Genomic DNA, 26,640 nt, shown 5'->3' on the forward strand with positions numbered 1-26,640 from the left:
GCTGACTAGCTCATCTGTCAATTTCTTTAGCAAAACGTTACAACAGGAAAGAATTCCTCACCTGCAGTAATTGGCCAGGATGGAGAGATCCCAGAAAAGGAGATGTATGGCAGTAAACAGTTTCTCCATATTTACAATCAGGGGCTCCAGGGTCTTTTTCAGGTTTCTATAAGGAACACAGCAGACTCACTTATTATCATGGAATATAATCAATAAACCTACACAAAATATTCCACAAGCATGACTGACACTTTACTAGTATTACTACCTCTAAGATACCATTCCTTTCTTCCAAGAAATCTATAGTATAACAAAGACAAATACACATTTACAGATTATCACTGGACATCTGACTAGCTATATTAACAACAAAGATCTTCTGAGTAGACTCACCCGCTTATAGTAATTTTTTATCTTGGTTGCCATTCCAACCTGCATCATTAATGGTCCATTTTCCTCACTGTATTCTGAAGAATAAGATCTCCATCTTTGCCTGTGAGGTCCTGAGGTGTGCGCATAAAAAACATCTCTCCACCATCTGAAGCTTGCCTCTCCTGTTCTCTCATCTGCCCAGAACAAGGAGAATATAGTCCAGCTCCTGATAGGGTAACTGAAACTACAGACTGATGCTGTTCATTCTGAGACACTGACACCAAACACTACCTCAACTTGCCTTTTCTTTCATTTCATCATAAAAATTTTGAAACTTTATAATAAAGCTAAAACTATGAACACTTATCATCTCATCTCACCACCTAGATGTAACTGTTTATATTTTGCTGTATTTGTTTTATCTATAACAATCTCCTATGGATTCTGCAGAACCATTTCTGAAAATTGCAGTCATCAGAGCACTTCAGCCATGAAGTATTCTTGCTCGCATCTCCTAAAAATAAGGACAGTCTCCTAAATAACCACAGTAACATTCTATGACATCTAGGAAAGTAAATAATTCCCTAATATCACCTAATATCCAGTGCATTTCCCCAATTTGTACTCCAATGTTATTTATGGCTGTTTCTTTCTAACCAGGATTCAATCATACCTTAGCCTTCTTTTTGATGTGCTTTAGCAAGGGCTGGACTGAATGAATTGCTAGCTGAGATAGTGCCCCAAAGGAATACTTCTTCAGAGGTGGGCGATGGAACTGCTGGATTTTGATGGGCCCCATGTGGGTGGGAAAGAAGGGCTGCTGTAACTCCACAGCTGGATTGAGTGCTAAGGCAAGAGATACAAAAGTTCTAATTAAATACTCACTCTAGCTTAGGCAAGATTAACCCCTATTCTCCAGCAGAACAAAGCAGTGATTCCCATCCACCACAGAAAAAATGCTTTTACCTGGATAATATTTCCTCCAAAAGTGCCTCTAAGACCCTGTTGCTGGGGTAGTTATATTCATTGGAGAGATTTCATGGATCTTTCACTTCTGGCTGACACATGTTCTAAATGACAGGTCATCAAACAAGCCTTAGTCAGACTACCCTTCTCCATTACCTTTCTTTGTTCTAAACACTAAGTCCCTTTTCCCTTCACAGACCTGCTGTGGTTCCTCCTTGATGACACCTGTTTTCCCTAAGACAATTCGACTCTTCTTCGGAGATGATTCCTTCTTATTCTCCTTACAGGAGGAGTTAGAGGTGGCTTCTTCCTTCTCATCAGGAATTTCTAAGGATGAAATAAAAATCACTCTGGAGGTGCTATCCCTAAGATTCACCTTTCCTCCCAGTACCTTTGTACTTCCTAACCAGGTATCTCATCGCACTCCAAACCACTTCTAGTCCATGATTCACTCTCACCAAACACACTCAGGACATCTCAAAGGTACTACTTTCCAACTTCCCTACATTACAAGTTTTCCCTAAATGATACACAAATATTAGAAATTAACAGCCACCGTTTGCTCTCTCAAACTGCTACAAGGAAGATTCTAGTCATGACCTACCCATTTCCTCCTGCCTCTTGACATTAACAGCAAGCTGTCAATTATAAAACTGACCTTACAGTACCATACCCAAAATGAGATTCTCATCATTGGAATCAAGTGTCAAAACAGGAGGCTCCAACAGTCGGGGCATGGCCTGGGCATCCCAAATGATACTGTCCACCCAGCGTCCATATACCAGCTCCTCATTGTCAATGGGGAAAATGGAATACCAAGGCTTGTCATCATCCAGGGTGGCTGCAAAACCTAGTCAAAACAGGAAGAAAAACTCAGCAATAGACAAAATACTTATGCTCCTTTCAATTATGATTCTAGCAGAGGGAAAAGGAACAAATGTTAGAAGAATTACTAATGTGGCTACTGAAAAGAAACCTACTAGACATAGTGTATTTCTCACTTAAAAAATGTTGCAGAAAAAAATGCTCCTTGCAATAACTTTAATGAGTCAAAATTTAAACAGCCATATGTTTAATAAGGAATCAGTGAAATTTGGTAATGATATGGCAAAACATGGTAACAATAAATGGTAGTAAAATATATTAAAAATACAATTATTGTTGTAGTTTATAAAATCATCCATGTAAGAATACTGTGCAACCAATAAAGGGTGTGAGGAAGGAAAAAAATAATTTCTTAGATTTAAAAATTAAGACATTTTTGTTTTTCTTCCAAATTATATATGTAATAATCCATGTTAACTGAAAATCTGGAAAATACAGAAAGGTATAAAGAAAACTGAAGCTATCTGTGATCTTACAAACCAGAATAACCACTTTGACACCCATAGTGTATTTGCTTTTAGTCAGCTACCTGTGATCTTACAAACCAGAATAACCACTTTGACACCTATAGTGTATTTGCTTTTAGTCAGCTTTCTGTGTTTATATAGAGTGCTTTTCTTCCCCACTTACACAAGCAGGGTATCAAGTATGCCACTTCATATGTTTTTTGTTTAAAATGAGTTTCCCATGTCATTAAACATTTATGAAGAACTTAGAACATAGAATACTTAGTTAAAAACTGTATCTGTAGAGATGAGCCCAGCTACTACATACACACACACAAGACAGAAAACTGAAAACAAAGTATATAAAAAAGTTAATAGTCAATACTCTTTGGATGGTAGGATGACCAGGGACTTTTGACAACATATTTTCCAAGTTTTCTACACTAAGTATTAATATACCTTTTTTGGCATGTTTAAAGAGAAAGAAGGCAAATTCTGAATGATAAAGATAAAAGTTTCAGAAACAAAGTGAACCATATAAAGGATTATTATAGCTCAGAAAGATCTTTAATTTTAAAATGGTTTTCACATTCTTCTAATGAGAATCCTAGCTCATTAATAACAGTGCAAAAGAAAATTTATTACAGACTAGAATCAGGGCTCAGATCCAAACCATTTCACTGCCCTCACTCAGCAGCAGCAAAGATTACAGCTAAGCCCAATTAGGATGACTGAGATGGAGGGCAGTGGGCTGGACACAGCCAGCATAGAAACAAACCTTGCTGAACGTTATAAGCCATGGCATTCGGCATCATGCTGGAAGAAGCCAGTCTGCCAGGCTTGCACACTGAGGTTTTGTCCCTTTGGGTTTGACATCCTCTCCATCCCAGATGATATCATCCTCCCAATGCAGCTGTGTCACCATCAGGAAGTTTTCATCAGCCAGAAGATCAGTACCACTGCTTTCCTCAAGCTTCCTAAAGTCCTGCATAAGTACGGAAGGGACAACAAATCCCTGAATGGTCACTGGTCAAAGTTTTCACCCCAAATCCCATATTACATACATCACATGTGGTTCTTGACTTGAGAGAACCACCCAAAAATGGAGGACCACTTCTAGTCTGGCAAAGCACTCATTTCACAATTAAAATCCTTACAATGGGACCAAATGCCAGGGTGATACACCTTACCAGACAAAAGGCTTAGACACCCACATCTTTCACCAAAGAAACCCTGCCCATTATCTTCCTAATTGGAAAGTAAAATAAAACTGATAGGGCCCTGGGCACATTGATTCCGTTCTTACATACTAGTGTTGCTTACCTCCATCATTCTATTTTTTATCACAGGTTCATGTTCCATCTTTCTCAGTTTGATGCCATAGTCAAACCCACTGCCATCTTCAGGGACACCCAGCATATCATACCACAGTCGGGCAGGCCCGTAACGCCACTCAGCCACTCTTGGTTTGATATCTGTCACTTTATCTATATCTCCAGTTGACTGGGAAAATTTGGACTCCACAGGAGCCATCATCGTGATCTGTAACAAAACAAAGTAGTGGAAGGGGAAGAGGATTTCCTGATCCCAGATGTCCTAAGAATATAGGCAGGTGAGCAAGTTAAAAGAGCCATAAGGATGATTCTTGAATAGAACTGGAGTTAGAATATAAACAACAGAGGTATATCATGGCACACCGTGCTTATCATTCAAACTCTCCTATTCTCCAGTTTACATATCACTATCTTCCAGCCCCCAGTACTTTTTTATTACAAAAAGGAAGGGATAGCCACTGGGACTGAACTCATGATTACTTGTAATCACCACAGGACTCTGCCTACTAAGGTGTTATTTCTAATTTAGACATATGCTAGGGGGAACTCATTTGTTCCCCTCCTAGGTCTTAATCACAGGTCCCTATTTTGTCTACATCATCAGAGAGACACTGCTTTGGAGGTGGTAGCGGAGCATAGTCATAGTTCCACAAAGACTTCTGATTGGTTTCTGATTCTACTGAGCACTCCACCTCCTGGATCTGCTCTTCTTGTATCAGATCATTGTGCTTCTTTTTCCTCTTTCTCCGAGCACTCTGCCAAACAGATGGGACGTTCTTCCCTGGCCCAAAAAGACATAGCAAGTGTAACACCTAGTACACAGAACACATTACCGTATCAGAAACTCAAATGCCAGATAAAAAAGAGGAACATCTGGGTCTGGAAACTTTGAGGGGTCTACTCAACTGTGGAGATTAAGGAGTGCTAAACTCATATTTATAACCTCTTTCAAAAAAGCAAAGAAAGAAGTATTCCTTAGTAATTTGGACTAATTCTTCTAAGACAACAAGAACGATTTCTAATGAGAACTATATAAATCACATGTGCTATGAATGCATGCAACTTAAAAAAACACTTACTATAATGTCCTTGGATAAGGACACCTTTAGATATTAAGAATAAGGAAGCCATTCTATATTCAGTACCTTAACAACAGATCTCAGTATTTAGAAGGAGTCAGTGGTTTGTAATGTGGGCATTCTCCACAGAAAGTACCTTTCCAGGTTGAAATTCTGGGAAAAGTTCTGTGACACTTGGCAACAGCTTGGTGGCATCATACTGTATAATTCCAGCCAATGGTAGGGTCAGTTTTCTGTTCTCAGATTCTGCCTGTGTTACTTCCTGAGGTCCCACCTCAAATTCTGAGTCAGAGGAACTACTGAAGTCCACTTTCTCTGAGGCCAAAGAGGAAGGGGCAATGATGGAGGGCAAGATGATGCCTTCTCCATCCTCAGACACTGCAACAAGGAAGAGAAACCCCTTTGGCATATAGGTGTGAGCATTATTTCCTCAAATTAAGCCAACAACCCCAAATCTAGGCTTATAGGCATGGCTCAGTGGCAGGGGATATGGTTCCAAGAACCCAAATTACTAGAATGCAACCCAAAACACTCATTCCAATTCATTATCACCCACTATCCCCAACTCAGCTTGTACCTGGTACCCTAGGGTTGTGATGAAAGAGAACAAACACTATTACTACATTTACTACTTCCTGTAAATATATTAGGTGAAATGAATGTGCCCAAAATTATGCATTTTTACATCAGTCAGCCCTTATCATGTCTAGTTCAGAGACCCATAAGGTGAAGAACTTTTCTAAGACCATAGGATAACAATGAAGTTATTTAGCATAAAATAAGATCTATGACATAAAATTACAGCTGCTGTTTAGCCCACAGACTAAAAAGGAAATGGCGTAAAATTCCAATAGAAGTAGCTTAGGATAACATAAGCATCAAAATACAGGAGATCAAAGACACTGCTCTTCCCCAAATTCTAGCATAGGACAGGGTTACTACTATTGCAGACTGAGGAAGAGGTGAGATGATCAATGAGGACTCTGCCATGGTAATCTCTGAATCTGGCTATTGGCTCTATAAGATTTATACACATTCTAGAGTGCCTTCCCGATTTAATTTATTTTAAAGAGAATCATCTAAACAGGTAGTTTCCAAATACCAGTACACAAATGAGTCACATCAGAAATTATTTTGGGGCCAGTGTGGTTGCGGTTGGAGCAGAGAAGAAAGAGACTGGGTCTGCAGTTTCTGAGCAATAAACAGATGAAATAAACAGACCTAAAAAAATACAACAATGGAGGAGGAGCCAAGATGGTGCCGTGAGTAGAGCAGTGGGAATCTCCCAAAAGCACATATATCTATGAAAATATAACAAAGACAACCCTTCCTAGAATAAAGACCAGAGGACACAGGACAATATCCAGACCAAATCCGCACCTGAGAGAACCCAGCGCCTCGCGAAGGGGGTAAGATACAAGCCCCGCCCCGCGGGAGCCGAGCGCCCCTCCCCCCAGCTCCCGGCGGGAGAAGAGCAGGCAGAGCGGGAGGGAGACGGAGCCCAGGACTGCCGAACACCCAGCCCCAGCCATCCGGGCCAGAGTGCAGGGCCCTCGATACTGGGAAAACAGGGCAGCAAGACCTGTGAGCGGGTCCCTGAGGCTGGCACCCAGGAAGAAAGAAAAGCGAGCAGCTTTTTTTTTTTAATTATTTATTTATTTATTTCTGCGAGTGCTTTTTGGAAGTCTTAAAGGGATAGGGACCCCAAAACCAGATGGAAACATCCTGGAACACTTGGTACAGCATCAGAGAAACTGGGGATCTCTGGGCACTCTAACCCCCTGGGCAGCAGGGAGCACGGAGGCCCCTTACGGAGATAAATAGCCTCCCAGCAGCTCCTGCTCCAACGCGACTCCACCATTTTGGAGCAGCTGACCGAGCCAGGCCACGCCCACAGCAACAGCGGATATTAACTCCATAGCAACCGGGCAGGAAGCAGAAGCCCTGTCTGCGCGCAGCTGCCCAGCACAAGCCACTAGAGGTCGCTGTTCTCCCAGGAGAGGAGGGCCACAAACCAACAAGAAGGGAAGTCCTTCCAGCCGTCACTCGTCCCAGCTCTGCAGACTATTCCTATCACCATGAAAAGGCAGAGCTACAGGCAGACAAAGATCACAGAGACAACACCAGAGAAGGAGACAGACCTAACCAGTCTTCCTGACAAAGAATTCAAAATAAGAATCATAAACATGCTGACAGAGATGCAGAGAAATACGCAAGAGAAATGGGATGAAGTCCGGAAGGAGATCACAGATGCCAGAAAGGAGATCGCAGAAATGAAACAAACTCTGGAAGGGTTGATAAGCAGAATGGATAGGATGCAAGAGGCCATTGATGGAATTGAAATCAGAGAACAGGAACGCATAGAAGCTGACATAGAGACAAAAGGATCTCCAGGAATGAAACAATATTAAGAGAACTGTGTGACCAATCCAAAAGGAACAACATCCGTATTATAGGGGTCCCAGAAGAAGAAGAGAGAGGAAAAGAGATGGAAAGTATCTTAGAAGAAATAATTGCTGAAAAATTCCCTAAACCGGGGGAGGAAATAATCGAACAGACCACGGAAATACACAGAACCCCCAACAGAAAGCATCCAAGGAGGACAACAACAAGACACATAATAATTAAAATGACAAAGATCAAGGACAAGGAAAGAGTTTTAAAGGCAGCTAGAGAGAAAAAGGTCACCTATAAAGGGAAACCCATCAGGCTAACATCAGACTTCTCAACAGAAACCCCACAGGCCAGAAGAGAATGGCATGATATATTTAATGCAATGAAACAGAAGGGCCTTGAACCAAGGATACTGTATCCAGCACGACTATCATTCAAATATGACGGTGGGATTAAACAATTCCCAAACAAAAGCTGAGGGAATTTGCTTTCCACAAACCACCTCTACAGAACATCTTACAGGGACTGCTCTAGATGGGAGCACTCCTAGAAAGAGCACAGCACAAAACACCCAACATATGAAGAATCGAGGAGGAGGAACAAGAAGGGAGAGAAGAAAAGAATCTCCAGACAGTGTATATAACAGCTCAATAAGCAAGCTAAGTTAGGCAGTAAGATACTAAAGAGGCTAACCTTGAACCTTTGGTAACCACGAATTTAAAGCCTGCAATGGCAATAAGTACATATCCTTCAATAGTCACCATAAATGTTAATGGGCTGAATGCACCAATAAAAAGACACAGAGTAATACAATGGATAAAAAAGCAACACCCATCTATATGCTGCTTACAAGAAACTCACCTCAAACCCAAAGATATGTACAGACTAAAAATCAAGGGATGGAAAAACATATTTCAGGAAAACAACAGCGAGAAGAAAGCAGGGGTTGCAGTTACTAATATCAGACAAAATAGATTTCAAAAAAAAGAAAGTAACAAGAGATAAAGAAGGACACTACATAATGATAAAGGGCTCAGTCCAACAAGAGGATATAACCATTATAAATATATATGCACCCAACACAGGAGCACCAGCAGATGTGAAACAAATACTAACAGAACTAAAGGGGGAAATAGACTGCAATGCATTCATTCTAGGACACTTCAACACACCACTCACCCCTAAGCACAGATCAACCGGGCAGAAAATAAGTAAGGACACAGAGGCACTGAACAACACAGTAGAGCAGATGGACCTAAGAGACATCTACAGAACTCTACATCCAAAAGCAACAGGAAACACATTCTTCTCGAGGGCACATGGAACATTCTCCAGAATAGACCACATACTAGGCCACAAAAAGAGCCTCAGAAAATTAGAAAAGATTGAAATCCTACCAACCAACTTTTCAGACCAAAAGGCATAAAACTAGAAATAAACTGTACAAAGAAAGCAAAAAGGCTAACAAACACACGGAGGCTTAACAACATGCACCAAATAATCAATGGACCAATGACTAAATCAAAATGGAGATCCAGCAATATATGGAAACAAATGACAACAACAACACTAAGCCCCAACTTCTGTGGGACACAGCAAAAGCAGTCTTAAGAAGAAAGTATATAGCAATCCAAGCATATTTAAAAAAGGAAGAACAATCCCAAATGATCTAATGTCACAATTATTGAAATTGGAAAAAGAAGAACAACTGAGGCCTCAGGTCAGCAGAAGGAGGGACATAATAAAGATCAGAGAAGAAATAAATAAAATTGAGAAGAATAAAACAATAGCAAAAATCAATGAAACCAAGAGCTGGTTCTTCGAGAGCCAGACTTATTAAGAGGAAAAGAGAGTCAACAAAAATCAACAGTATCTGAAACGAGACAGGAAAAATCATGACACACCCCACAGAAATGCAAAGAATTATTAGAAAATACTATGAAAACCTATATGCTAACAAGCTGGAAAACCTAGAAGAAATGGACAGCTTCCTACAAAAATACAACCTTCTAAGACTGACCCAGAAAGAAACAGAAAATCTAAACAGACCAATTACCAGCAACGAAATTGAACCGGTAATCAAAAAACTACCAAAGAACAAAACCCCCGGACCAGAAGGATTTACCTCGGAATTTTATCAGACATACAGGGAAGGCATAATACCCATTCTCCTGAAAGTTTTCCAAAAAATAGAGGAGATGGGGATACTCCCAAACTCATTGTACGAAGCTAACATCACCCTAATAACACAATCAGGCAAAGACCCCACCAAAAAAGAAAACTACAGACCAGTATCACTGATGAACGTAGATGCAAAAATACTCAACAAACTATTAGCAAACCGAATTCAAAAATACAATAACAGGATCATACACTTTGACAAAGTGGGATTCATCCCAGGGATGCAAGGATGGTACAACATTCGAAAGTCCATCAACATCATCCACCCCATCAACAAAAAGAAAGACAAAAACCACATGATCATCTCCATAGATGCTGAAAAATCACATGACAAAGTTCAACATCCATTCATGATAAAAACTCTCAGCAAAACGGGAATAGAGGGCAAGTACCTCAACATAATAAAGGCCATCTATGATGAAACCACAGCCAACATTATATTGAACAGCGAGAAGCTGAAAGCATTTCCTCTGAGATCAGGAACTAGACAGGGATATCCACTCTTCCCACTGTTATTTAACATAGTACTGGAGGTCCTAGCCATGGCAATCAGACAAAACAAAAAAATATAAGTAAATCCAGATTGATAAAGAAGAAGTTAAACTGTCACTATTTGCAGATGACATGATACTGTACATAAAAAACCCTAAAGACTCCACCCCAAAGCTACTATAACTGATATCGGAATACAGCAAAGTTGCAGGATACAAAATCAACACACAGAAATCTGTGCCTTTCCTATACACTAAAAATGAACCAACAGAAAGAGAAATCAGGAAAACAACTCCATTCACAATTGCATCAAAAAAAGTAAAATACCTAGGAATACACCTAACCAAAGAAGTGAAAGACTTATACTCTGAAAACTACAAGTCACTCTTAAGAGAAAGTAAAGGGGACACTAACAGATGGAAACTCATCCCATGCTCGTGGCTTGGAAGAATTAATATCGTCAAAATGGCCATCCTGCCCAAAGCAATATACAGATTTGACGCAATCCCTATGAAACTACCAGCAACATTCTTCAATGAACTGGAACAAATAATTCAAAAATTCATATGGAAACACCAAAGACCCCGAATAGCCAAAGCAATCCTGAGAAAGAAGAATAAAGTAGGGGGGATCTCACTCCCCAACTTCAAGCTCTACTATAAAGCCATAGTAATCAAGACAATTTGGTACTGGCACAAGAGCAGAGCCACAGACCAATGGAACAGACTAGAGAATCCAAACATTAACCCAGACATATATGGTCAATTAAAATTTGATAAAGGAGCCATGGACATACAATGGCGAAATGACAGTCTCTTCAACAGATGGTGCTGGCAAAACTGGACAGCTACATGTAGGAGAATGAAACTGGACCATTGTCTAACCCCATATACAAAAGTAAACTCAAAATGGATCAAAGACCTGAATGTAAGCCATGAAACCATTAAACTCTTGGAAGAAAACATAGGCAAAAACCTCTTAGACATAAACATGAGTGACCTCTTCTTGAACATATCTCCCCAGGCAAGGAAAACAACAGCAAAAATGAACAAGTGGGGCTATATTAAGCTGAAAAGCTTCTGTACAGCAAAAGACACCATCAATAGAACAAAAAGGAACCCTACAATATGGGAGAATATATTTGAAAATGACAGATCCAATAAAGGCTTGACGTACAGAATATATAAAGAGCTCACACGCCTCAACAAACAAAAAACAAATAACCCAATTAAAACATGGGCAGAGGAACTGAACAGACAGTTCTCCAAAAAAGAAATACAGATGGCCAACAGACACATGAAAAGATGCTCCACATCGCTAATTATCAGAGAAATGCAAACTAAAACTACAATGAGGTATCACCTCACACCAGTAAGGATGGCTGCCATCCAAAAGACAAACAACAACAAATGTTGGCGAGGCTGTGAAGAAAGGGGAACCCTCCTACACTGCTGGTAGGAATGTAAATTAGTTCAACCTTTGTGGAAAGCAGTATGGAGGTACATCAAAATGCTCAAAACAGACTTACCATTTGACCCAGGAATTGCACTTCTAGGAATTTACCCTAAGAATGCAGAACTCCAGTTTGAGAAAGACCAATGCACACCTGTGTTTATCGCAGCACTATTTACAATAGCCAAGGATTGGAAGCAACCTAAATGTCCATTGACAGATGAATGGATAAAGAAGATGTGGTACATATACACAATGGAATACTACTCAGCCATAAGAAAAGGGCAAATCCTACCATTTGCAGCAACATGGATGGAGCTGGAGGGTATTATGCTCAGTGAAACAAGCCCAGCGGAGAAAGAGAAATACCAAATGATTTCACTCATCTGTGGAATATATGAACAAAGGAACAACTGGAGGAACAAAACAGCAGCAGAATCACAGAACTCAAGAATGGACTAACAGGTACCAAAGGGAAAGGGACTGGGGAGGATGGGTGGGTAGGGAGGGATAAGGGGGGGGGAAACAGTAGGGGGGTATTAAGATTAACATGAATGGGGGGGTAGGAGAAAAGGGAGGGCTGTACAACACAGAGAAGACAAGTAGTGATTCTACAACATTTTGCTATGTTGATGGACAGTGACTGTAAAGGGGTTTATAGGGGGGACCTGGTATAGAGGAGAGCCTAGTAAACATAATATTCATCATGTAAGTGTAGATTAATGATACCCAAAAAAAAAAAAAAGGCAGTTCCTGTGTGGTAACCTCCAATGAGTGCTACACAAGTGTATAAAGGGCATATAAAAGTGTAGGCAAAAGGTCTGTTTGTGTTTATACAGAGGATCAAAGCCTAATTGGGCTACCCCGAAAATGAACTAAGATACGATATGAAAAAGAACTTCCAACATCAGCACTCTCTGGAAGACTCATGCCAGAAGATGATCATCAAAAAACCGCAACAAAGATCCACGCACTGCTACAGCTGTAGATGCACTCATCCCACCAGCTCCTGGACTTGCCATGGGAATGAGGAAGGAGATATCTAAGCTGGCCTGTGCATACAGTAAAACAACAAATTTGACTGGATCTATACTGTTGGAACTCAACCAAGAATTAGGAGAAGTCCAAATTGTAGCGCTCCAAACTCTTACAACTACAGACTATTTACTGTTAAAGGAACATATGGCATGTGAACAGTCCCCAGAAATGGGTTGTTTTGTCTGATTTCTCTCAGACTGTTCAAGATCAGTTGGACAATATCCACCATATCATAGATAAGTTTTCACAAATGCCTAAGGTGCCTAACTGGTTTTCTTGGTTTCACCGGGGATGGCTGGTAATTACAGGTATGCTTTGGTTACGTAACTATACTCCTATTATGTTAATGTGTGTGTGCAATTTAATTAGTAGTTTAAAATCTATACATGTTGAAGTTACTCTACAAGAAGATATGTCAACGAAATAATCAATCTTCCCATGTTCTCTTCCGCCTGCTACTTCTATAGATTTTCTTCTTCCTTCCTAATTACAACCCTTAAATAGAATTCGTGCGTCATATCAAATTTACCGAGTATCATAATTCTTCCAAGTGGTAAAGATACCTCAAGACAAATGCTGGGCATAGAAGCTACAGGGCATAAATATGCAAAGAAGTAAAAAGCTAACCTTTTCAAACAATAAGGCTTCTCTCTCACTTACCAACTTAACATTTTCCTGTATGGCCCCGGAAGATGACTGGTTAGCCAGAGACGGGTAAGATACCTCAAGGGAGGAACAACCTAAGACAGGCACAGTCGCAGGGGGGCCATCGGGCGAGAAATTGGGGATCAACAGAGGTGAGGCTTAGAACCTCACCCCCCCGTTCTGAGAGAAATCTTCTGCATCCGTGGATGTTTTATTGCCCTGGTCTAGCTGGGATTAACACATAGTCTACAGGCACACCCCTGATCATCTACATTTGCTCTCTTACAACACTAAACTATGTTTTCTGCCTTTATCTTGTATCTACCTACCACTTCAGCATTTTATTTAAAATAATAATAATGAGAGAAATGTGGTATCCACATATAAATTAAATATAAAAATCAAATGAGTATTCATATTTGAACTGTTTATAGTTAAGAATGCATGAGCAAAACCGAAAGTTTCTGTGATGACTGCCCTTGTACTGTTCACCATGTAACTTATTCACTATGTAAGAATTTGTTCTCCATGTGAGAACCTGTTGGTTATGCTTCAGAAGATTGGAGACCGATGAAAATTAGGCTTGGGGTGGATTAATGATTATGCATTGAGCATTGTCTCCCCTATACAGAATTTTATTGTTGTTACCAACCATTTGATCAATAAATATGAGAGATGCCCTCACAAAAACAAAAACAAAAACGAAAACAAAAGTACACATTTCCAATTGTAAAATAAATGAGTAACCGGGATGTAATGTATAACATAAAGAATACAGTCAAAATACGGTAACAACTTGGTATGGTGATAGCTGGTACCTAGAATTATCATGTGTATAAATGTCAAATCACTGTGTTGTACACCTGAAACTAATGTAATGTAATACCTTGTGTCAACTACCCTTCAATAAAAAATAATTATCTACAAAAAAAAAAGAAATTACTTTGGGATACTGTACTTTTTGAAATTCCTGAGCTCTATCCCACATTTTCTGAATTAAGACTCTCCAGGGATGAAGAGTCAGAAATCCATATTTTTTTAAAGACCTAGGGTGATTCTGATGGGCAGCCAGATTTGAGTACCACTGACCAGTTTAAACTACCTCTTCTTGAGTGCATGTTAAGATACTGCTGCCACATATTTTAAAAGTAAAGCTTACCTTTAATACAGAACTCTGTATGAATCATTTTGGGAAGTTGTATCCTGTCCTAGCAGCTTAATAGTTCCCTATGTGCACACCAAAAGTCTGGACTTTTGAATCGAACTTGCTCCGTCTATAAAAACAAACTACCTACCACAGGTAACAGCATCTTGGTCTTTATCCTTCTTCATAGGTCCTGAGGGTGGAGGTGGAGGAGGCATCAACTTGCAATCTAAGTCTTCACAACCAGCATCAAAGTCATCTTCAACATAATCTAATAATACCAAGAAGGTAAGCTCAGTATTCAGAATGTCACACAACAGTCTGTTGCTCCCTCATCACTCAAGAATTTAAAGCACCAAATGAAGCTCTATGCAGATCCCTAAGAACACACAGGGAAGATGCACCTTCCACCTTCAGAAGGAAATGACATCGACAAATGCTGTTCCACTATGTATACATCATACAGGAACTTAGGGAGTTCCCAAAAACTGTTTAAAAACCTTTGATCCTTGTCCTGATCAAATCTTGCTTTATTTGTTATTTTGCCCTGCTTAATCTTATAATTGAATTTAACATTCTTCTGTCACTTTCCTTGAGACTGGACTTTTTCTTTTCTCACCTCCCAAGTCTGACACATTTCTTGTCCACTTCCTCCAGTTGGTTGTGCTTTTTCACTGTCCTTTAGGCACAGGCATCACTCAAAACTTGGTCTTGAACACTCTTTTATTCCTCTATACTCTCCATTTCCTTTCTCAAAAATCACCTTTTTTTCGAGATTAAACCCAAATCTATATGCCTTGCCCTGACTTATTCCCTCTACAATTGTATATTCTACCAAAAGACCTTTTCAGTCTACATGAAGACAAATGAAAACAACAGCTCAAAACCTGTGGGATGCAGCAAAGACAGTTAGTTCTAAGAGGGAAGTACGTAGCAATACAGGCTTACTGCAAGAAACAAGAACAATCCCAAATGAATAGTCTAAACTCACAATTAATGAAACTAGAAAAAGAACAAATGAGGACCAAAGTCAGTAGATGGAGGGACATAATAATAATCAAAGCAGAAATAAATAGAATTGAGAAGAATAAAACAATAGAAAGAATCAATGAAACCAGGAGCTGGTTCTTCGAGAATATTACCAAACAGATAAAACCTTACTCACACTTACCAAGAAAAAAAGAGAGTCTACACACACACATAAACCAAATCAGAAATGAGATATGAAAAATCACTATGGACACCTCAGAAATACAATGAATTATTAGAGAATACTATGAAAAACTATACGCTAACAAACTGGATAACCTAAAAGAAATGGACAACTTTCTAGAAAAATACAACCTTCCAAAGCTGACCCAGAAAGAAACAGAAAATCTGAACAGACCAATTACCAGCAACAAAATTAAACTGGTAATCAAAAACCTACCTAAGAATAAAATCCCTACACCACTGAATTTTATCAAATGTTTAGAGAAGACCTAATACCCATCCTCCTTAAGGTTTTCCAAAAAGTAGAAGAGGAGGGAATACTTCCAAACTCATTCTGTAAGGCCAGCATCACTCTAATACCAATAACAGACAAAGACACCACAAAAAAAGAAAGCTATAGACCAATATCCCTGGTGAACATAAATGCAAAAATACTCCACAAAATATTAGCAAACCAAATTCAAAAATACATCAAAAAGTTCGTCCATCATGAGCAAGTGGGATTTCTTCCAGGGATGCATGGATGGCACAATATTCAAAAATTCATTAACATCATACACATCAACAAAAGAAGGGCAAAATTCACATGATCATTTCAATAGATGCTAAAAAAACACTCAACAAAATTCAACATCCATTCATGATAAAAACTCTCAGCAAAAAGGGAACAGAAAGCAAGTACCTCAACATAATGAAGTCCATATATGACAAACCCACAGCCAACATCATACTTAACAGTGAAGTTTTAAAGGCTGAAAGTCTCTCCTCTAAGATCGAGAACAAGACAAGGATGTCCACTCTTTCCACTTTTATTCAACATAGAACTGGAGGTCCTAGCCACAGCAATCAGACAACAAAGAAATAAAAGGCATCCAGATTGGTACACAGGAAGTTAAACTGTCACGGTATGTAGATGAAATGATACTGCACATAAAATCCTAAAGGCTCCACCAAAAAACTACTATGACCAATAACTGAATGTAGCAAAGTTGCAGAATACAAAATTAATACACAGAAATCTGTGGCATTCTTATCTACTAATGATGAACTAGCAGAAAGAGAAATCAAGAAAACAACTCTACTTACAATTGTATCAAAAGGAATAAAATACCTAGGAATAAACCTAACCAAGGAGATCGAAGACCTATATCCTGAAAAGTACAAGACACTCATTGAGAGAAATTAAAGACACCAATAAATGGAAATATATCCCATGTGCATGGATAGGAAGAATTAATGTTGTCAAAATGGCCATCCTACTAAAGGAATCTACAGATTCAACTCAATCCCTACCAAAATACCAATAGTATTCTTCAAAGAAGAACAAATAGTTCTAAAATTCATATGGAAGCACAAAAGACCCCGAAAAGTCAAAGCAATACTGAGAAAGAAGACCAAAGTAGGGGGGATTATGCTCCCTAACTTCAAGTTCTACTACACAGCCACAATAATCAGGACAATTTGTTACTCGCACAAGAACAAACCCATAGATTAACGGAAAAAAACAGAGAGCCCACGTATAAAGCCACACATATATTGCTAATTAATATACAATAAAGGAGTCGCCTATATACAATAGGGAAAGGACAGCCTCTTCAACAACTGGTGTTGGCAAAACTGGACAGCTACATTTAAGAGAATGAAACTGGATTACTGTCTAACTCCATATACAGAGATAACTCAAAATGGAAGAAACACCTGAATGTAAGTCATGAAACCATAAAACTCAGTAGTAAACATAGACAAAATCTCTTGAACATAAACATGAGCAATTTTTTCCTGAACACATCTCCTTGGGCAAGGGAAACAAAAGCAAAAATGAAAAAGTGGAAGTTCATCAAAACAAAAGCTTCAGTACAGCAATGGACACCAGCAGAACAACAAGACATCCTACAATACAGGAGAATATATTCATAAACGACTTATCCAACAAGGGGTTAACATAAAAAATATATAAAGAACTCACATGCCTCAACCCCCCATAAAACAAATAACCTGATTAAAAAATGGGCAGAGGATCTGAACAGACACATCTCCAAAGAAGACATTCAAATGGCTAACAGGTACTTGAAAAGAAACTCCAGATGGCTAATCATCAGGGAAATGCAAATTAAAACCACAATGAGATATCACCTCACACCAGTTAGCATGGCCAACATCCATAAGACAATAATAAATAATGGCAAGGGTGCACAGGACAAGGACAGAGTTTTAAAGGCAGCTAGAGAGAGGACAAAGGTCACCTACAAAGGAAAACCCATCAGGCTATCATCAGACTTCTCAACAGAAAACCTTACAGGCCAGAGGAGAATGGCATGATATATTCAATACAATGAAACAGAAGGGCCTTGGACCAAGGATACTGTATCCAGCACAATTATCCTTTAAATATGAAGGAGGGTTTAACAATTCCCAAACAAGTAAAAGTTTAGGGAATTTGCCTCCCACAAAACAACTCTACAGGGTATTTTAGAGGGATTGCTCTAGATGGGAGCACTCCTAAGGCTAAACAGATGTCACCAGAGAAAATAAAATCACAGCAAAGAAAGCAGACCAACGAAATACTAACTAAAGGCAAAAAATAAAATCAACTACTCACAAAAGGGTACAGAATAAAACACCCAACATAAAAAGAATGGAGGAGGAGGAATAAGAAGGGAGAGAAAAAAAGAAACATCAGACAGTGTTTATAATAGCTCAATAAGCAAGTTAAGTTAGACAGTAAGACAGTAAAAAAGCTAACCTTGAACATTTGGTAACCATGAATCTAAAGCCTGCAATGGCAATAAATATATATCTTTCAAAAATTACCCTAAATATAAACGGACTGAATGCACCAATCAAAAGACACAGAGTAATTGAATGGATAAAAAAGCAAGACCCATCTATATGCTGTTTACAAGAGACTCACCTCAAACCCAAAGACATGCAAAGACTAAAAGTCAAGGGATGGACAAACATATTTCTTGCAAACAACAGAGAGAAAAGCAGGTGTTGCAGTACTTGTATCAGACAAAGTAAGACTTCAAAACAAAGAAAGTAACAAGAGATAAAGAAGGACATTACATAATGATAAATGGGTCTGTCCAGCATGAGGATATAACCATTATAAATATATATGCACTGAATAGAGGAGCATCAGCATATGTGAAACAAATACTAATAGAATTAAAGGAGGAAATAGAAAGCAATGCATTCATTTTAGGAGACTTCAACACATCACTCATTCCAAAGGATAGATCCACCAGACAGAAAATAAATAAGGAGAAAGAGGTGCTGAACAACACACTAGAACAGATGGAACTAATATACATCTACAGAACTCTACATCCAAAAGCAACAGGATACACATTCTTCTCAAGTGCACATGGAACATTCTCCAAAATAGACCACATACTAGGCCACAAAAAGAGCCTCAGTAAATTACAAAAGGTTGAAATACTACCAACCAACTTTTCAGACCACAAAGGTATAAAACTAGAAATCAATTGTACAAAGAAAACAAAAAGGCTCACAAACACATGGATGCTTAACATGCTCATAAATAATCAATGGATTAATGACCAAATTAAAATAGAGAACAAGCAATATATGGAAATAAATGACCACAACAACAAAGCCCGACCTTCTGTGGGACGCAGTGAAAGCAGTCTTAAAAGGAAAGTATATAGCAATCCAGACAAATTTAAAGAAGGAAGATCAATCCCAAATGAATAGTCTAAAGTCACAATTATCAAAATGGGAAAAAGAACAAATGAGGCCTAAAGTCAGCAGAAGGAGGGACATAATTAAGATCAGAGAAGAAATAAATAAAATTGAGAATAAAACAATAGCAAAAATCAATGAATCCAAGAGCTGGTTCTTTGAGAATATAAACAAAATAGATAATCCTCTAGCCAGACTTATTAAGAGAAAAAGAGAATCAGCACACATCTAAAGCATCAAAAACGAGAAAGGAAAAATCATGGCAGACACCACAGAAATGCAAAGAATTATTAGAGAATACTATGAAAACCTATATGCTAACAAGCTGGAAAACCTAGAAGAAATGAACAACTTCTTAGAAAAACACAACTTTCCAAGACTGAACCAGAAAGAAACAGAAAATCTAAACAGACCAATTACCAGCAACGAAATTGAAGTGGTAATCAGAAAACTACCAAAGAACAAAACCCCTGGGCCAGATGGATTTACCTCAGAATTTTATCAGACATACAGAGAAGACATAATACCCATTCTCCTTAAAGTTTTCCGAAAAATAGAAGAGAGGGAATAGTTCCAAACTCATTCTATGAAGCCAGCATCACTCTAATACCATACCACACAAAGACCCCACCAAAAAAGAAAATTACAGACCAATATCCCTGATGAACATAGATGCAGAAATACTCAACAAAATATTAGCAAACCAAATTCAAAAATAAATCAAGAGGATCATATACCATGACCAAGTGGGATTCATCCCAGGGATGCAGGATGGTACAACATTCAAAAATCCATCATCATCCACCACATAAACAAAAAGAAGGACAAAAACCACACGATCATCTCCATAGATGCTGAAAAAGCATTTGACAAAATTCAATATCCATTCATGATAAAAACTCTCAGCAAAATGGGTATAGAGAGCAAGTACCTCAACATAATAAAGGCCATATATGATAAACCCACAGCTAACACCATAATGAACAGTGAGAAGCTGAAAGCTTTTCCTCTGAGATCGGGAACAAGACAGGGATGCCCACTCTCCCCACTGTCATTCAACATAGTACTGGAGGTCCTAGCCACAGCAATCAGACAAAACAAAGAAATAAAGGGTATCCAGATTGGTAAAGAAGAAGTTAAACTGTCACTATTTGCAAATGACATGATATTGTACAAAAAAACCCTAAAGATTCCACTTCAAAACTACTAGAACTAATACTGGAATTCAGCAAAGCTGCAGGATACAAAATTCACACACAGAAATCTGTGGCTTTCCTATCCACTAACAATGAACTAATAGAAAGAGAAATCAGGAAAATAATTGCATTCACAATGGCATCAAAAAGAATAAAATACCTAGGAATAAACCTAACCAAGGAAGTGAAAGACCTATACCCTGAAAACTACAGGACACTCTTAAGTGAAATTAAAGAAGACACTAACAAATGGAAACTCATCCCATGTTCTTGGATAGGAAGAATTAATATAGTCAAAATGGCCATCCTACCCAAAGCAATATACAGATTTGATGCAATCCCTATCAAATTACCAACAGCATTCTTCAACGAACTGGAACAAATAGTTCCAGAATTCATACGGAACCACAAAAGACCCCGAATAGCCTAAGCAACCATGAGAAGGAAGAACAAAGTGGGGGGAATCTTGCTCCCCAAATTAAACTCTACTACAAAGCCACAGTCATTAGCACACTTTGGTACTGGCACAAGAACAGAGCCACAAACCTGTGGAACAGAATAGAGACTCCAGACATAAACCCAAACATATATGGTTAATTAATATATGATAAAGGAGCCATGAATATACAATGGGGAAACGACAGCCTCTTCAACAGATGGTGCTGGCAAAACTGGACAGCTACATGTAAGAAAATGAAACTGGATCATTGTCTAACTCCATAAACAAAAGTAAATTCAAAATGGATCAAAGACCTGAATGTAAGTCATAAAACCATAAAACTCTTAGAAAAAAACAGGCAAAAATCTCTTGGACATAAACATGAGTGACTTCTTTATGAATATATTTCCCCAGGCAAGGGAAACAAAAGCAAAAATGAACAAGTGGGATTATATCAAGCCGAAAAGCTTCTGTACAGCAAAGGACACCATCAAGAGAACACAAAGGTATCCTACAGTATGGGAGAATATATTCATAAATGACAGATCTGATAAAGGGTTGACATTCAAAATATATAAAGAGCTCGTGCACCTCAAGAAACAAAAGGCAAATAATCCAATTAAATATTGGCACAAGATCTGAACAGACACTTCTCCAAAGAAGAAATTCAGACGGCCAACAGACACATGAAAAGATGCTCCACATTGCTAATCATCAGAGAAATGCAAATTAAAACGACAGTGAAGTATCATTTCACACCAGTAAAGATCGCCACCACCCAAAAGACCAAGAACGACAAATGTTGGCGAGGTTATGGAGAAAGGGGAACAGTCCTACACTGCTGGTGGGAATGTAAATTAGTTCAACCATTGTGGAAAGCAATATGGAGGTTCCCCAAAAAGCTCAAAATACAAATACCATTTGACCCAGGAATTCCACTTCTAGGAATTTACCCTAATACAGTAACCCAGTTTTAAAAGACAGATGCACCCCTATGTTTATGGAAGCACTATTTACAATAGCTAAGAAATTGAAGTAACCTAAGTGTCTATCAGTAGATGAGTGGATAAAGAAGATGTGTTACATATACACAATGGAATATTATAGAAGAAATATTCCATATAGAAGAATATTAAGAAGAAAACAAATCCTACCATTTGTAACAACATGGATGGGGCTAGAGGGTATTATGCTCAGTGAAATTAGCCAGGTGGAGAAACACAAGTACCAAATGATTTCACTCATATTTGGAGTATAAAAACAGAAAAACTGAAGGATCAAAACAGCAGCAGATTCACAGAATTCAAGAATGGACTAACACTTACCAAAGGGAAAGGGACTGGGGAGAATTGGTGGGAAGGGAGGGATAAGGGCTGGGAAAAAGAAAGGGGGCATTACGATTAGCATGTATAATGTGGGGGGATGCAGAGTGAGGACTGTGCAACACAGACAAGACAAGTAGTGATTCTACAGCATCTTAGTATGCTGATGGACAGTGACTGTAATGGGGTTTTGTTGGGGGGACTTGGTGAAGGGGGGAGCCTAGTAAACATAATGTTCTTCATGCAATTGTAGATTAATGATCTCAAAATAAAAAATAATAAAAATAAATAAATAACCTTTTCACTCAGATATTCAATTGCATATCACTGAAATATTCTTTTAAATTACTTTTTCTTACTATCAATATGTCTTCTATCCTCATTTTCCCAACCTATGATTTTAATCTGTCTCCTTCATCAATTTCTTACCCCTCAAACACACTTTTTCTATTTCCAAGAAGATGCTGTCAAATTCTTCTACTCTGGGGTCTTGATATTTGGCAGTATATTTTACACTCCTTTCAAGAAAACCCGCTGGTCAATTCCCCCCACACTATTCTATCTCCAAACATTTTAGACAAGCCATGTCTCCAAACCAAACGCTCTGCTGCCTCTTCTCCATCAAACCTTGTCTTTCAATACTTTGGTCAATACTCACCTCCATGAAGCATTTTCTAATAAGTTCCATGCAATTCCAGTTATTCCAAAGAAGCACCCATATAAATCAGGCAATGGGAAGGGGCCAATGCCAGGGAAGGAGGAAGCTAAGGGCAGAGACAAAGGTACCCTCAGAGGTCAGAAGAATGAGAATTGAGATTTATCAAATTCAACATTCTCCTGTCCTAGATGGTCAGCTCATGAAACACAACAGGAAACCACCACTATGCTCTTCCATATCATCCCTAGAGAAATAAACCTAAACCTGAAATTAAAACATTCCCTAAAAATCAGAGCTACTACGACCTCCCCCTTAGCCTCAGTCAGGGGGCTCAAAACAATCCTTATGCTACTTTTAACTTAGCTATTCTGGCAGGCTCTCAAAACTAAATATAACATTCCATACAGAACTATGAGCTTTTAGCTGATTTCTGTCTTCTTCTTAGGAGTAATTATGCTTTGCATTGTCTACCCCATCTTCCCTCATTTCCCTGTGAAGATAAGACCTGTATCTTCTATTTTTTTGGGTTACTTCTTGTGTATGTGATACAATTCATCTCTTTATATAGGAAGCACTCAAATCCACTAACTGACCCTGAAATGTAATTCAAAAAGGTGGACAACAAATAAACAACTTCATATAAAAGTTTCAGGCAGTGACAGGTAGCAAAGGGCAGTGGAAAGAGTGGACTATGATGGCAGCTCTAGGTTCCAGACCATGGAACTGAGTTCAGGATCAGAAAATGGATTTTATTATCTTTGTTCCATACTATCTATTAGTTACACAGCACATATCAGGTATTCCAAAAATGTCTAATGCACTGAGTTGTTGCATTATTCAAGGTTGCAGCTAGCTGACTGTAGAACTTTTAATAAGTTCCACATTATTAAAGTTCTCTCAAGTTCAAGTTTTCCTTATCTATGATGAGGTGAAAAGAAAATAATCACTAAGACTCCTTCCAGTTCTGACATTCTGATTCTATAATGTAGTACCTTACAGCCAGGAGAAAAACCTATGGTGTGTGCATGCATTAACTGCACCATCAGCATAGAGCTGGTGAGTGATTAACAGAAGATGAGCCAAGAAATGGGTGTGCTTGCTTATATGTGATCATACATATTAATCCTCCTTGAACTACCAATTCCTTGAGGGCAAAGACTGAGTTTAAATAGCATCTACAACAGTGCTATGAACACGGTAGGTACTCAGATACGAGACGATAAGGAAGAAAGCATTATCATCCTTACTTGGCATTCACCACAACTTTGGAAATAATCAGTATGAGGAATAAAAGCCTGAGTATGGTAACACTGCCTCGGAACACGAGAGGAGAGCAGCTATTTGGAACTGAGCTGACAAAGGGAGAGAAGCAGAGCAAAGGCACAGAGAGCAGGAACAATGGCAGAAAGCACACAAAGAAAGAAACAAACAAACTGGACTATACAGTGGGATAATATACTGGTATGCTCTACAGAGGACACCAAACAATCACCTGAGTTGCAAAGGGGCTGCAAGCTCCCCATTGTCTGCTGACACCTTTGGCTTTCGTCTTCCGCTACCTCATTGATGTCTGAAGAGTTCACAGCATCTTCTGTACTCCTGATCCAGCCTATGAATTAAAAAAAGGCAGGGGGGGAGTATATGTCAACAAATAGCAAATAACTCTCACTCCCTTAGGTAACTCCCATTGAAAAGTACATTTACCCTACGTGGCTAGCCTCCTCCCCACCTTACTCCCCATGACCCAGACTTCACCTTCATCATTTACCAGGGCACCGTCAGTCCCAGTCAGTTCTTCATTTGCGGTGAGTTCAGTGATCAGGCTGCCCAGACCCAAAGTCCCCAAGCCTGCCAGGTGCTTCTTACACTCCTGAAAAAGGGACAGCACCAGCGTCAAAGACAACAACTACACCTAAGCTTCCCATACAAGGCGTATTTCCTGGTCCATGACAAAGCTATAAAATCTGCATGAAAAATGACTCTGCAGTGTGCTAAAAGGAGCTTCACATTCAAGAAGTGAAAAGTAAATCTTCCAGTAAACTCTTTATTCATCAGGTCTTTACTGACATATTGTGTCCAATTTCATCATTCTACTTTAAAGTAATAAAAATAAATATTCAAAAAACCACCACTAAGACTAAATGAATATAACAGTAGTTCTCAGAATAAAGGCTAAAGCAACAGAGGTCGTTTGGACCAGACAAGGCAAGAACTTTTCTGCTAGTTTTTGTGTACTTGTGTGTGCTCCACGGGAGAAGGAATATTGATCATTATTTCCTCCTTGAAAAGATGAACCTTAAATGGAAGGTGAGTTTCGCTTGGCCACAGGCAACGATAGCATGAATGAATGCCAGTGAACACTGGGAAAACTACTTAAGGACGCTGGGCCCGGAAGGGGACTGCCTGCCCCAGATAGTTTGAACATTCACTGTTCTAATAACAGGGAGGTGAGCCATATGATTTGTTGCAGCCTCTGTCCAGTCCTCTTGCTCTACAGCCACCTTAGGTCAGCAATGGCAGAAATGCAGTTTCACGAATCTCCAAGAAGGTTCTGTAAGATAAATTCTGGCTGAAATAAGCAGGCAAAGAGAGGTAACAAAGGGCCAGGCAGTTTATTTGAGTGCAGTCCCAGGCGAGGTTCACCAGTCTATGTAAATGGCAGCTGGGGGGAAGTCACACCCGGTCAGGGAGGTGGGGGCTTATAAGGGGTTAGGAGGGGGAGGAGGGGGCAAGCTATCTTAGGGGCCGTGGAGAGGTATATGACTGGCTAAAGGTGACATAATAGACAACTAGAAACTTTTTTCCTTCCAAGAGGGAGAAGGCTGACATCCGGGTCTTAGTTGGCACATCAGAAGGATGGAATTCAGGAAGAGCTGTCCCCTTTCCATATAAGGCACGGACCTTGGGGTCTGGTCTGTTCTCCTTTTAGGGTATCTCTCTGTTCTGTTTGCATGTCCTTGTTTTTCCTTCCTCCAGACTAACAGGTTCCCATTGCAATAGTCTGAAAGCAACCTCCTTAGGTTAAAAGTGCAATAAATATTTCCTACAGTCAGGTGGAACGGTCTGTCCAAAGTCACCCACATCGGCGCCCCTGACCTACGGGGGCTGGTCTACCATCCTGTCTCCTTCTCACACTCATCCACAAAGAAGCCGCCTCTCTCTTACTGCAGAGTCTATGAAGGCAGTATCCACTTCTCATTACTGCACCCTCTCAGAGAGAGGACCACTTCCGCCCTCGAATTCTAAACATCCTCTACACTACACTCCAGCTGTCTCCTTAGCCGCACCACCCCCAGCCCTAACCCCACGCCCACCCCTCACATCGTCCAAGATGCTTTCCCCCTCCAGCTGCCCAGCTTCATTGATGCTGCCAAAGAGGAAAACGATTAAAGAAAATGGGCCACTTCCCGCAGAAACCTCATCACTGTCCATGTCTGACATGATAGCAGCAGCGCCGAGATCAGCGGAAGCCACCAAAAGCAAATCCCAGCCTGATCCCAGAAATAAAAGCATTAGTCTCCCAGAAGTCACTTACGGACCTCCTTGACCCCTCCCTACCAGAGGTGGAATAAAGGAAAAACAAACCGGAAAGACCAGCCCAGCCATCTTACAAGAAAGTAGAATTGCTTTGACTACTTTACAAACGGCTTTTGAGTCAACCATAGGCGAGCAGGAGACTG

The 26,640-nt window shown here is 39.4% G+C and overlaps 1 protein-coding gene across 1 annotated transcript in view; it reads right to left on the minus strand.

The window, feature by feature from the left end:
* LOC130682145 (transcription initiation factor TFIID subunit 1-like) overlaps positions 1 to 26,416 on the minus strand; it is a 180,881-nt gene extending 154,465 nt beyond the window's left edge. The window contains 17 exon segments of the mRNA XM_057496300.1: positions 62 to 166; positions 394 to 470; positions 473 to 566; positions 1,046 to 1,252; positions 1,339 to 1,382; positions 1,385 to 1,442; positions 1,538 to 1,665; positions 2,012 to 2,188; positions 3,448 to 3,492; positions 3,495 to 3,654; positions 3,993 to 4,211; positions 4,600 to 4,815; positions 5,219 to 5,460; positions 14,580 to 14,699; positions 24,453 to 24,569; positions 24,716 to 24,830; positions 26,282 to 26,416. Coding sequence (XP_057352283.1) covers positions 62 to 166; positions 394 to 470; positions 473 to 566; positions 1,046 to 1,252; positions 1,339 to 1,382; positions 1,385 to 1,442; positions 1,538 to 1,665; positions 2,012 to 2,188; positions 3,448 to 3,492; positions 3,495 to 3,654; positions 3,993 to 4,211; positions 4,600 to 4,815; positions 5,219 to 5,460; positions 14,580 to 14,699; positions 24,453 to 24,569; positions 24,716 to 24,830; positions 26,282 to 26,401 — 2,244 coding nt within the window. The 5' untranslated portion in view covers positions 26,402 to 26,416.
* Between the last annotated feature and the right edge of the window lie 224 nt (positions 26,417 to 26,640).

The sequence above is a fragment of the Manis pentadactyla genome, chromosome Y, assembly GCF_030020395.1.
Source record: "Manis pentadactyla isolate mManPen7 chromosome Y, mManPen7.hap1, whole genome shotgun sequence".
NCBI classification, from domain to species: Eukaryota; Metazoa; Chordata; class Mammalia; order Pholidota; family Manidae; genus Manis; species Manis pentadactyla.